Source organism: Xenopus tropicalis, chromosome 1 (assembly GCF_000004195.4).
Source record: "Xenopus tropicalis strain Nigerian chromosome 1, UCB_Xtro_10.0, whole genome shotgun sequence".
NCBI classification, from domain to species: domain Eukaryota; kingdom Metazoa; phylum Chordata; class Amphibia; order Anura; family Pipidae; genus Xenopus; species Xenopus tropicalis.
This window is the reverse complement of record NC_030677.2, coordinates 81,913,922-81,928,000: the sequence shown is the minus strand read 5'-3', so window position 1 is coordinate 81,928,000 and position 14,079 is coordinate 81,913,922. Positions and strand designations below refer to the sequence as shown.

General features: G+C 39.4%; 1 protein-coding gene across 2 annotated transcripts; it reads right to left on the bottom strand.

Annotated features, from left to right (window-relative positions):
• Positions 1 to 662: 662 nt before the first annotated feature.
• Positions 663 to 12,170, bottom strand: fam47e (family with sequence similarity 47 member E). Of its 2 annotated transcripts, none has more exon segments than NM_001113123.1 (9): positions 663 to 898; positions 3,049 to 3,126; positions 4,199 to 4,357; positions 5,056 to 5,256; positions 5,460 to 5,625; positions 6,383 to 6,555; positions 7,180 to 7,561; positions 9,530 to 9,594; positions 12,135 to 12,170. In NM_001113123.1, coding segments are annotated over 8 exon segments (1,353 nt in total). In that variant the 5' UTR covers positions 9,580 to 9,594; positions 12,135 to 12,170; the 3' UTR covers positions 663 to 754.
• Positions 12,171 to 14,079: the final 1,909 nt, after the last annotated feature.

Here is a 14,079-nt window from a genome sequence, read left to right as displayed (position 1 = left end):
GGGCTGTAAGCACAACCCCCACCTGTGTACATCAGGCCCTCATACCACCCTCATGGAGTCGGTTTCTGACCGTTTGAGCAGACACATGCACATTTGTGGCCCACTGGAGGTCATTTTGCAGGGCTCTGGCAGTGCTCTACTGTTCCTCCTTGCACAAAGGCGGAGGTAGCAGTCCTGCTGCTGGATAGTTGCCCTCCTATGGCCTCCTCCACATCTCCTGATGTACTGGCCTGGTCTCCTGGTAGCGCCTCTATGCTCTGGACACTACGCTGACAGACACAGCAAACCTTCTTGCCACAGCTCGCATTGATGTGCCATCCTAGATGAACTGCACTACCTGAGCCATTTGTGTGGGTGCATGCCCAGGCGTTGAAGGGAGGTCATACAGGCACATGGCCACACACAATACTGAGCCTCATTTTGACTTTGACATTACATCATTATTTTTTTTGAGCAGTGTATACTGTAAATATATATACTGTATATATATATATATATATATATATATATATATATATGCCCAAATGTAATAACCAGGTCTTTACTTAAAAAGATTCACACTTACTAGGAGTGAAGGAAATAACATAAAACTTTCTCCAGGCTCTTATCTACACAGACACAAATAAAGGAATTATATAAACATATAGTTATAAACAGCTGTACATATGAAAGCAGGTTTTTCCCATTTATTAGAACAAGGCAAGAGTGTAAAGCAAAGTTGACAGCCCTATAATAGAGAGTATCAAGAAGCAGGCTAGTTTATAAGACTTTCTTCATGGGTGGAGGCTGATGTAGATCTAATCCAGGTACTTCTTGCAGTAGACTCTGCTCTGGATTCCCTTGAGAAGACACTTACAGGACCACCAGTGTCCTCCTCAGGAAATAATTTGTTGAGGAACTATAATAAAAATAATAATTTTTTTAATTTGAAAATATAATTTTGAAAATATTTTTCCATTGATTATAATGCCATATAAAAGGCTTAATTTAAAGGGTACATTCTGTTATAGAATACAATTACTTATACATGCAAACATTAAAAAGAGCCTACTTCTTTAAAAGTGTCTTGATTTAAACCCAGAGTTGTTGCACAGGCTACCTAAGCTTTCTCTAAGAATATCTGATTATCTCTAAACCAAACACATACTGACTGTAAACAAAAATAAATAAAAAAATATATATATATATTGTGGTAGAGTGACCAAACAAATGAGAGAAAAGGTGAGTTTTCCCTTCAAGTTCTCCATAGTGGGAGATGTAACCTTTAGGGGAGAGGTTGATAAACAGAGAATGGTTTCTCTGTTTAAGGAATGTTGCTGTCTGGTCCTGAAAGCTATAGCGTTCTGGAAGGAACAAGCGGATCAGGCGATCCATTCCAGCTCACCTATTGGAGCTTACTTTCCACAGGAAGGCTGTCCTGTGGAAAGGTATTTAATTGTATAGATAGGTGTGAGACAGTCTCTCAGAGCAGGGCAAAGAGCAGGAAGGATACCTCTCTGTGTTAGGACTCCCAGAGGGGCTGGGGGTGCTGCCTGCCATTGCACGGAGCAGAGGGAGCCCAGACTTGAGAAAGCTGCCAAGAGACTGAGGATCTAAGGAGCTGAAAGGAAAGCCAGGAGGCTGAGCTAATTCTCCAGAAGTGTTGTGAGTACAGGGGTGACCCCAACACTTGTGTTTTCTTACTGGTAGTCCACAAGGGATGCAGGTTAGTGAGGGAACTAATCTAATGTGTGAAGGTAGCGCCGGGATTTATTTTTATGATTTGTTTTGTATGCTGAAATGGGCACCCCTGTGTAAATAAACTGCCTTAAAGCCAAGAGAGTGTCTGTCGGGGATCCCGCTAGTTTACAATATATTATATATATATATATACTGTATAAAGGGACGGTTCACCTCTAAGTCAACTTTAAGTATGCTACAGAATCCCCAATTATAAGCACCTTTTCAACTGGTCTTCACTATTTATTTTATATGGTTTTTTTAATTATTTGCCTTCTTCTGCTGACTCTTTGCAGCTTTCAAATGGGGGTCATTGACTGCAGCAGCCAAAACACTATTGTTCTGTAAGGTTACAGTTCTACTGTCATTATTACTTTTTATAAATTATTTTTCTGTTCAGGTCCTCACCTATTCATATACTAATCTTTCATTCAAGACATGCTGGACAAAACGTAAAAAACTACAAATAATAAAAAATGAAAATAATCTAATCATGCTAAAAGTTAACTCAAGGGTGAACAGCTCCTTTATGCATACAGGCAACCTTTTATTTTTATTTTGCGTCTTTATTTTGACTACAAAATGCCTCCAATTTTGCCTTTATTTATTAAGAACATGAGACTATGGCAAAAAATAATATGTTAGGCAAAGTTACACAAGATTTTTCAGCATGTAGTAGTTGAAGCTTTATTTTTGAAAAGCATCAATTTCAAAACATTAGGAATTGTCTAACCACTGTGCATAAAAAGAACAAAGGTGTTCTAGAATGTTAACTCTGGAGACATCACCATTGTCATTCTAAGAAGGCTCAACAGGCCTGAACTATAAAATACATAGTAACATAGTAAGTTAGGTTGAAAAAAAGACATACATCATCAAGTTCAACCATAATGCATATATATAACCTGCCTAACTGCTAGTAGATCCAGAGGAAGGCAAAAAACCCCATCTGAAGCCTCTCTAATTAGCCTCAGAGTCATCTTTTATTTTGGGGCACATAAGCATTTACTAAACAAGGAAGTGTACTCAAGGAACACTGTCTGAACTGCCCTCCACTAAGTGCCTCAGCTAAGAATTTCACATTTAAGTGCAGTTTCTATGTAGTCATAGAAGGACCCTGCAGGGCAACTTCTGAAATGTTTTGCAGCATCAATAAAACCTTCTATCTGGTCCTGGCCCAAAACACAGTTTGCTAATTCTCAGACTGAAGCCTCTTACAGTTGTAAAAATGACTTTATCCTGGTCCAGGAATATGTTCTGAGCATAAATGTGGTAATATATTATTAATATATTACAATGTTTGGCACAAAAGGAAGACACTGAGCTCACCTCTGGGCTCCGGTAACCTCTGTTTTTCAGAAAATCTTTAAAAGCTGCTGTTCCGTAAAGTTGTAACAATTCTTCATCCTTTAATACAGTTTTACAAAAATTGTTAAAGGCTCAGATAACAGAAAAAAAAGATATTTTGATGAATTCAGTTTCTTCACAGGATCTGCATGTAAATGAAAATACTGTTATCTTTCTCACTTACACTTGAGTGATCGGGATAGGCATTTCAAAGTCTATTCGATGTGATGCGCAAGTGCAGGGGGTGAGGTGGCCGACTCGGCCCGCCCCTGGCTGTAGGAACCGTTGGACGGTGGACCGCATTAATGAGCTGATGTGTTCCCCGATCCAACGGGAAAATCAAACCTGCCCGTTCGACACCTGACTGATTTTCGCTAGATATCAATTAGGGAGGCCTGTTGAGTGGCTTAAAACATGGGCAAGTAAGCTTGAGATTTGAGATGGCAGCTTATATCTGTCCATGTATGGTCACCTTTACTGTGCCTTCAAAGGTTTAAGGCACAGTAAACAGCCATAAATAGGCAGATGATTTAAGCTGCCAATTCAAGTCCTTTAGGCTATCCTGAGAAATACAAAGCTGTTAAATGACAGCAGTCTTCTGTATGAAACAGTGTTTTCTTAGAAATGTAAGGTTTGTGCTTGTGGCACTGTCCTCGCATTTTAATGCAAAACATTAATTTCAATGGCCAGTAATGTCCTATCTAATTAACATATAAAAGAGAACTACAATCCAGATAATGGGTACGTTCTTATTCTTAACCAGGCCACAAATTATTAAACAGATATCAGAGATTATGTCAAACTGAATGCAGTCATTAAAAAGTACAATAAAGGCAAACTCCATATAAGAGAAGACCTTGATATTAATTTATTGGAAATCAAAAAGACTATTTGCCACCTCATTTTTTTTTAGCAGTCATATATGAAAAAGCCAGGTCAAATCAGATGAAATATAGGCAGCAGGCAGAGTTTATGTTCTCTCTCTCTCTTTTATCTCTCTCTGATTTCTTAACTTTGCATTACATTACTTTAATAAACTGTTTTTTGATCACTAACCTTAAATGTTATTCAGTATCTAGCCATGAAAAAAGTACTAAAAATCTGTATTAGTTCCCAAGGCCCATTAGTTTACCTTAGGGTTAAGGCTGCCTTTTGAATGTACATTTTTGTTTATGTCTTCATCTTTTGGATCCTTTAAAGATTCATTGATTGTCTGCTTCTTCCATGTTTTAGGGTCCAAGTACCAAGCACCATACTTTGTTTTCATCCAGCTTGGTTGGTATATGGGTTCCTTAAATAGAAATATATATTTAAATAAATAGTATCCATATCTATTTATCTATCTATATATATTATATCAAAATATAGAAAATATTAGGAGAAAAATATTACAAAAATACAGGTATGGAATCACTTATCTAAAAACTGGCTATCCAGAAAGCTCAGAATTACAGGGTGGCCATTTCCCATAAACTACTACAAACTATATAAGCAAATAATTCACATTTTTTTCTCTTTAATAATATAAAAGTACCTTTTACTTCATCCCAACTAAGCTGCAAGAATTCATACTGATGGCAAAACAATCCTATTATATTTATTTAAAGGTGAATGAAAAATACTAAGCTAAAATATTAAGAACCCCTAGTGATCATAGTAGCTTACCTAATACACAGAGTTCCTGTTACCAGAAAACTGCACAGCGGCAGGGTAGTTCTGTGCAAGCTCCATGGAGCAATCTTCTTCTCCTGATTCTTCTTTCTACTGTTGCCCCTGGTGAGTGCATGCACAGTAAAGAGGAAAAGCCTTTTATGCTTAAAGTTTGGCTTCTCACTCTACTGCACATGCGGACCCAGCAAGAAGTAGGAAGAAGCAAAGAAGATCACACCAAAGAATCTAAAATGCAAGAGGGGTTTGCAGCTGGGTTTGGCAGGCCTAAAATCCACTTTATAAGAGAAAGAAGTTAAATAAAATAAAATAAATACCTACCTGATATTGTTCTCTTCGATTTCTGCGTTGAGCACCCAAAGCACTTTGAGTAGGTGTGGCTCCTGCTGAGACTCTCAGCTCTGGTGGCACATTATTAAGTTCTACCACATGGATTGGGATGCTGAGTGCTGGCTTAGTATCAAACCCACTAGCAAACAGACTGAAGATGGTAGATTCATTGATATTACATTGTTCTCCACCCTATTATGATTACAAATAGAAAATTTTAAATATTTATAAATATTAAGGCGATAAAATGATAGGTCAAACAGGTTTGACAGTAAAGTACTGTATTAAATCTTTCATGCATATCCAGGAATCTAGGCTCCATTAGACATGAGGAGTCGTGAAATATGTGTGTATGGTTCAGGTGTTTTTTTTCCTGTTTAACTGTAGGAACTTACCAAAGACACCACCCAATTACAGTACTCCTTAGCCACACTTTTGACATTCTCATCTAGTGCAGGAGTCAAACTCCTCTTTATCTTGCTCTTCTTGTCTTCCTTTACACACTCATCTTCATCCTTTGAAAGCCAAACGTAGGGGTTTTTTGATCTGGACTGTTCACTCCTGTAGAGAAATATTACAGTTTATAGGAAAAACCCCTATCACGTGCAATGAGTAAAAGGATTGAGGAAAAGTAAGCAGTATCTTGCGGTATCTCGTGGATTGCAAAGATAATATTTATTTTTGTCTACTGAAATAAGCAAGATGTTATCTGTGACAAAAGTGACACACCATTTTAATTGAATGCACTATGTTAATTCAGTTTCCCATTTTGTTAGCTTTCAAATAGATCTGATGTCTTTTTTACTTTCTTTAAAGTGAAGTTTGTGCTATACATGTGCAGACTTCTGATGCAGATGCATATTTCTCACTCCAGGCGAGTAAGCTATGCTGTAATAACATAGAGGAATTACCTGTGAAGGTTCATAACCTATTTAATTTTACCCTGGAAATATCAATGGATATTTATCCAAGAATGCAAATGGCTCCCATCCCCCCCAATTAGCAACTAAAAGTCACATAATTATAGAAATAAGAGTACTTCCACTGTATAATGATGCCTGGTTAGGGAATATGTGTAATATTCTTAGGTATGGCTGAGCTTCAACCAAATATTGGTCAGGAAGGCTGTTATTGTAATAACTTCAAAACAAATAGAGACTTACAAAAAAGTTAAGCTATTGTTGTGGCAACATACATAGGCTAATAAGATTCCAACTTGGTCAGTAGACTATATCAGCCCACAAACAGCTACATTAGCTTATTTGTTCAGTAGATAAATGCATAGGGAGCAGGTCCTTTTAATTGTGGATATACATACATCACTGAGGTTCTGGTGCTTAGATCCCTTGACTTTGCACTCTGGGTTTCTTGTTGCTCATGGCGTGAAGTGTCCCCCTCATCTTCTTGCTCCTCTAATACATGTTCATAGGACCCAGCAGAACTTCTTATTCTCATCTCAGGGTCAATGATCTCTACTACTTCCTCAAATAGCTTATAAAAAGATAGGGAAACAGAAGTCACTTACAGAACACTAATAGGGCAGATTTATTTAAAATCACAGTCAAACATGATCACAGTTTGGTATTTTTACCCCAATGTTGCGTGATAAATAAAAAGATGCAAAAATGCCTTTCCTGGTAACTTCAAGAGCTCTTCTAGTACAGGGAGCACAACAAGGTTTGAGACCCCCTCCTTGCCCCATAGTAGCTTAGGGGTGAGAATGTTGGCATCCATCAAGAAGGCTGCTTCAGGGCAGAATCAAGGGCAGTATTATCACAGTGCCAGACCACTATAATGATAAATGCCTATCCCTAATATTCTATCACAATTTCTAAAACCATTTAGGAAAATTGTAAGAAATAATCCTTCCTAAAATTACTACATTTAGACTGGCGAAGATTTTAAGCATGTGTTCTCTGAACCCAGGACAACCAGCTACAGGACAACCTGCTACTTTCTCCTTCAGAATCATATTTAGTCCCACTAGTGCACTGGTAGTGCATATGAAAAGTTTATTTTGAATTTCAGATGTGAAGTTAGCCCTAGGCAACCAGCAAATACAAGAACTAATGCAAACTAGCAAATCAAAAGAACTTCTTTATTTTCATATCTTACTTCAGCAGGAAGTCCTTCTTCTAGGTGAGGGTAAAGAGCCAGTGGATGTTGTGTAAGGCCATACTCTATCTCTGCAATGTACTCCCTACGAGCTTGCTGTAATGGGAGGAGCTTAGAGAAACAAGTCTGTTCCTTGGTAAACCTTTGCTTTAGTTTCTTCTCTGCTAATGCAGGATCATTAAGTCTGCTATTCAAAATGGGAGCCGGGCCTGTACAGTTAGGTAATTGACTATGGGTAGTGTCAGAGGGTGGGGGGTAGCCATCTCGGAAATCATCCAGGCCCTTTGGTAAAAATTTCCAATGGTGGCTGTTGAAGGCTCCAGAGAAGTTCAACTTTGGGTTGGATTCTTTGAGGAATTTTTTATGTAGTCTTTCTTTGTACCTAAAATAAAACATCCATAAAAATTATATGATCAGGGATAGGATTAAGAGGCTCACCAAAATATTCTGCAAACTGCATCACCTGAAATAAAATTGGCAGCTTATAGAAACCTAGTATATATAGTGGATTTCAGGTGGCTTGTTTGCTTTCTAAACTGCAGAATAATATATCGTTCAGGACAGCACTCTCCAATTACAATGTTAAAAAAGACAGTTATCTGCCAAGGCATAGTGCGGATAAATTGTACTTTATAATGTATCCAAAATAGATACCTAAAATTAAACAGTAATGTTAAAATCTATATTATTTAAATAATATTCTTTACTAAAAACTAAAGTTCCAAATTTCCTATTACACCTTTCTTTCTTGCATTACTCCCAATGTCACCACCTAGTCACAACTTGGGTTCCATTTATAATATCTGACAACTTACTCAGTGTGGCCACATTTATTAAAATGCTTAGAAACTCCAACATTGCTTGTAATGGCTAACTTGAGCTCTGAAATCCAGTCTTTAATTGATGTGCATTCTTCCCAATATATGTTTTTACACAAGGGCACTTGATTCCATAGACCACAAATGAAGAATTACAGGTATAATCTAGCCAGTGTAACTTTATGTCTTAGGGGAAGATGCAGTACTGAATATTTATTGCTATAGTATTTGGAAAAATGCAACCAATCCTTGTTGGATGTTTTGGTAACCAATGTGTTCAAAAGTCTGCATGCAATATACCCCCTAAGCTGTGCACTTGTGCATATACACAAAATGTTTTTGGCCAGACCACATAAACTGTGGTGCTCACAAAGAATTTTGTTTGAAAAGACAACATTTTGTATACATTCTGATCTGAGCACACTGATTTTAGAAATGCGTACACAAATGGGCACAAAAGAAACAATGGCTGTATGATCCCTTAAGACAATGATCCCCAACCAGTGGCTCATGCGCAACATGTTGCTCACCGACCCCTTGGATGTTGCTCTCAGTGCCACCAAAGCTGGTAGTTATTTTTGAATTCCTGACTTGGTGGCAAGTTTTGGTGGAATAAAAACAAGATTTACTACCAAATAAAGCCTCATGTAAGCTGATAGTGTGCACAGAGGCTACCTAATAGCCAATCTTAGCCCTTATTTGGCACCTCCATGAACGTTTATGATGCTTGTGTCGCTCTCCAAGTCTTTCTACATTTGACTGTTGCTCACGAGTAAGAAAGGTTGGGGACCCCTGCCTTAAGATCATCGGAAGACGCCCAATAATATTGCTGTGGGACCCAATAATTAGTCAGTAATAGTAATAACAAATGTGCTATTGCGTCAATATTTTGATTTGGGGTTCAGTGGAGTTTCAATTATTTAAGTTTCTTTGAAAGTAATGTAAGTTTTTGCATAAATAATGTAAATTGCGGAAGTGTAGGGGCCCAGGGATGTTGCTGTGGTGCCCAATAAGCAGCCATTTCTCTGCTGAAAAGATCGTGTAGGAGAGGCTCATAAAATTCAGCAAATGGATCCCAATATAAACACCTGATGTACTCTATAATGAGCAGTTCATAGAAATAGTTCAAATCAATAATTAATAAGTCAATCAGTTCAATGGGGAAGTGGAATTTATGTTTGGAATTTAAGTTTTTTAATTCATTGGTGGTCAGTGCAGTTTGTACCTGCTTTCGTCACAACTTAATACTTAACTTACGCAATTTGCGTAACTTTCGTGCTGCAGTTGGCCGCCTTATGGAAGAAGATTTCAGGGGCCCCGGCACAACTGTACCCCCTCCCCCCCGAAGAACTGACTAGTATAGCACCCTGGTCCCAGCTCTGAGGTTAGCAACTATAATCACAGGGGAGTGATAAGTGATAAGTCTTTCCTTGTCCTTTAAATTATCTACTAGGATATTTCATTAAAAGAAAGGAAAAATTACTCAAATATTATAAAGAAATAGTAATGTGTTTATACCTAAATTTACATACCAAGGGTGCCGAGGCCGCGAATCACTCCAACATTCAGCTGATGCTGACATTGCATGAAAAGTATCCTGGACACATAAATAAATTGTTTAAGCAATGAAGAAAGCAGTATAGAACTTTTTTATTTATCATTTCATTATCTGCAAAGAGTAATGTTTGTAAAGTTTATCCATTCATTTGCAGTATAGCATCATCTCATGACAGACTTACATACAGCTGTATATATCATGTAAAAACTGCAACCTAGGGACATTAGGGGATGATAAAACTGAAGGTGCCAACCCTCCTTATTAAAACATTAGTATTCTTAAAACAATAAAAGCCTGTCCATGGTCTTAAAAAGAGTTATCTTTGCAGCTAAGCTCAATATAGAGAGCTATTTTCATTACCGAGTAAATAATGCACAGTAGTATCCAGTTCTAAAAAGGGTAAAGACATATATGTCTTTTTGTTCCAGATTTGAAATGTGGGCACAGCAAGGCCAGCTGGCACCCAAACACCAACCAATTTGCCCACTGTATATGCAGGCACTCTCTCATGCAGCCCTAGACCTGGGCCTTTGTGGTCTTTCCACAAATCTGGGCCTGCTTACAGATAGGGTGGAGGTTATTAAATATGGGGTTTAACTAAAGATGTAAATTTTTTTAATTATATTTCTGCTTGCTGCACTTTGCTCTAAGTTCAATGACACATAATGCAATTTTTACTATTTCTGTCATCTGGTGGAAACAACAGTGGCCGAAAACCTTCCTGTTCATCTGTCATTGGTGCTAATTTTATTGAAACAGCTGTGGGTGTGAAGCCCACAGAACTCTGAAAGTTAAACCTCCCCACAAAAAAACTGCTAACTTGAGCAATATTTGAGCAGAGGTCCACGTCACAGCACCATGTTCTTCTAATTCAATAACATTAGCGGTGGAAAAGGACATTTTCAAATGTCTGTGTGTCATTGGACTGAAGAACCAAGGAGGTGGGATCAAGTCTTAAATGAAAGTGGTCTTCACTTATCGCTCTTTCTCCCCCTTCACATACTGATTTCTAATGAACATAGATGTATGATCTGTATATTGGCTCATGTTCCATACAGGCCTCTAGGGCCCTTAAAGAAAAAGCATGGGCATCTGCAAATAGTGGCAAGGGGGGTCGAATGCCCCCCTGGAATTTTGCATACCTCACAGAATTGAGTAGGGAGGGCAGAGCTGTAGTGCCAGCTGTGTGGGATTTGGATAGGCTAGTTCAAACGTCACCCTCCAGTATGTCTAATCCCTATGCACAATGTTACTTTCTACAAGCAAGTACCAGTTGAAAACATTTATCTTGCCTCAGTAAATATCAGTCTAGAGTTAATGGAATGATCAAAGGCCATTTTTAGTGATCTTTCTACAGTGATATTATCCATTTCCTGTAGTAATTATACTGGCATATCTGAGTTTATTATACAGATTATCCATTTTATAATTATAATTATATTGGCACATCTGGGGTAAAATGCCTCTTATCTATTTTATTTAGTAAATTTATTGGCTATTCTGTAGGATTATACTGGCACATTGAGAGTTTATATCAGCAGTGGGCAAACTTTTTGTCCCAGGCGCCACATTGACTTACAGACGGGCTGGGCCAGTGTTACGCCGTTTCCGCTAGTCAGTCCCCAGATGCCAAATCTCGCGTGAGGAGACTTGCGGGCCAGATTAAAAAGACCAACGGGCCGTAGTTTGCGCACCCCTGGTTTATATGCTGCTTATCCATTTTCTGTAGCAATTTTATTGGCACTTATCAGGATAATATGAGGGTGTCTATTTCCAGTAGTAATTATACTGGCATGTTTTCTATTTTATTTAGGGATTATACTTGCTAGCCTGGGGTTAGTATTTAGATTATGCCATTTTTGTGAGTTCACAAAGTGCATATCACCAAACAATTTTCGCAGCATTGCACGAGGCAGATTTTCATGGTTTACTCTCTACTTGAACAGACCACCTAGTTATACATTTATGTAAGTTGTAAGTGACTGTATGGGCTTTGACAATAAATTGCTTGGCACCTAGTTATTGTATATAGTCCTAGCCTAGAAAAACAGGTGGTTTTTGCTCCCCCCTCCCTCGATTTGTTCTCCATCACCCCATGCATAAAATCAGTGGTTCCCTCAGCTAGAAAGATTCCCAGTTTTTCCAAAGAAATATGTAAAACGGGATATTAATATTATCGCTGAAAGAAAGTAACTTTCCCAAATAACAATACAAGGCAAGCCAATGCACACCAATGAAAATAACTACTCCCACCAATAAAAGCATGTAATAAAGAAAAAACATGCATTTGGTCATATATTAACCCTTCCCCAGCTGCTCAGCCTGTTCCCTCCTTTCCTGCCCACAAGCTGCTAGTCTGGGATAACCTTGTGTGAACTTGTCTCCCCCTCTGGATGTCACGTTGGCTGATTCTACAGTGGAATGGTGCCGGCTGGGTGAGATCCCGTTTGTAGCACCTAGTGACTCTGTGGGGCTAGCTTCTTTGCGAAGGGAGGGGCAGTGTTTCCCTGGAAGACCTACATTTTCCCCATAGACCTTGTCCATTTGCTGAGCCATATAAATTAGCAATAAAAACTCACTTTTAATTAAACAGAAATGAGCCACTTCCACCAAAGACACACCGAATCTGTAACTCAGTAATGCACCTGCCTCCTTTAGCCCTGCGTTTGTTTGTTTCCAAGGCAACGCGCAATCCCTCCCTTTTTGGTGCAAGCTAGATGTCATATCCAGGAAGTATTGCTTTTACAGCGTCGCGTTACTCTTACTCTTCCCCTCATGGATTGGTGCCGTTGCTGGATCGATGTTTCTTTTACTGTCACCCTAAACAACATAAATAAATCAGACCCTGAGCTTGAGTTGGGTGAGGGAGAGAGAGCAGTAGCGCGTCTCATATTTCAATCAGCTCCTGGGGAGTTGTTAGACCAGAGGGGAGGGGGGAGGCGGGTTCTGAGAGAAGCTTCCCTAGCAGCCTGTAGTGAAGCTTTTCTGCAAACAAAAACTTTATACAGAGCAACATTACATTAACATTTATTTATAAAGCGCCAACATATTCTGCAGCGCTGTACAATAAGTGGGTTACATACATTGGACATACAGAGTAACATATAAAGCAATCAATAACCGATACAAGAGGTGAAGAGGGCCCTGCCCAAAAGAGCTTACAATCTACAAGGAGAAAGGGTTGAGACACAAGGTGTGGGAATGGGCATGACCAGAGTTGTGAGAGTTGTGGCACAGGGTATTGCTAAACTAGATTAGGGTAAGCTTCTCTAAATAAATGTGTTTTTAGAGATCTCTTGAAGGCAGAGGGATTGGGAGAAAGTCTGACAGTTTGTGGGAGCGAATTCCAGAGAAGGGGGGCAGCCCTTACAAAGTCTTGAATACGAGCAGGTGAGGAGGGAATGAGAGAGGAGTTGAGGAGCAGGTCAGTAGAGGAGCGTAACAAGCGGGTTGGATGGTACCTAGAGATGAGTTCAGAGATGTAGGGTGGGGCAGAGTTATGGACTGCTTTAAATGTGAGGGTCATTAGTTTGAATTTTATCCTGGATGGTAGTGGAAGCCAGTGCAGGGATTGGCAGAGCGGCATGGCAGAGGAGGAGAGGTTGGAGAGGTGTATGAGCCTGGCAGCAGTATTCATTATGGACTGGAGAGGGGACAGTCTTTGGAGGGGAAGGCCAATTAATAGGGAGTTACAGTAGTCCAGGCGAGATATTATAAGAGAGTGAATAAGAATTTTGGCAGCATCTTGGGTGATAAATGATCGGATTTTGGAGATATTTCTTAGGTGAAAGTGACATGATTTGATGAGTGATTGGATATGAGGGGTGAAGGACAGGGCAGAATCAAGGATAACCCCAAGGCACCGGGCCTGGGAAGATGGGGTGATGGTAGAATTGTTAACTGTTATAGATACCTCGGGAACAATGTGGGCGTTGGATGGGGGAAAGAGAACAAGTTCAGTTTTAGAGAGGTTTAATTTAAGGTAACGTTAGGACATCCAAGTGGAGATAGCGGACAGGCAGGAAGAGACACGCATTAGAAGCTCTGGGTTGAGATCAGGAGAGGAAAGATAGATCTGAGTATCATCAGCATAGAGGTGGTACTGAAAGCCAAAAGAATTGATAAATTTGCCAAGTGAGGAGGTATAGAGAGAAAATAGTAAGGGGCCCAGGACAGAGCCTTGAGGAACCCCGACAGAAAGAGGCAGGGGAGAAGATGATTCCCCATTGAAAGAGACACTGAAGGATCGATCTGAGAGATAAGATGAAAACCAGGATAAGGCAGTGTCACGAAGGCCAAGAGAACGGAAAGACTGAAGGAGAAGAGGGTGATCCACAGTGTCAAAAGCAGCAGAGAGATCGAGAAGTATTAGTAGCGAGTAGTGTTTTTTGGCTTTAGCCGATAGGAGGTCATTTGTTAGTCGGGTTAGAGCAGTTTCAGTGGAGTGTTGTTGTCTAGAACCAGATTGTAGGGGATCCAGGAGGTTATTGTCACAGAGGAATAGCGTCAGTCAGTTGTATACTA

Bases quoted from the DNA above. Each gene is read 5' to 3' on its own strand.
- fam47e (XM_012971309.3), bottom strand. From the start codon at position 9,579: ATGTCAGCATCAGCTGAATGTTGGAGTGATTCGCGGCCTCGGCACCCT. The intron at 5,257-5,459 runs GTAAGTTCCTAC...TAATCATAATAG, and splicing joins GTAATTGGGTGGTGTCTTTG to GGTGGAGAACAATGTAATAT. The intron at 3,127-4,198 runs GTAAACTAATGG...ACTGTATTAAAG, and splicing joins AAGGCAGCCTTAACCCTAAG to GATGAAGAATTGTTACAACT.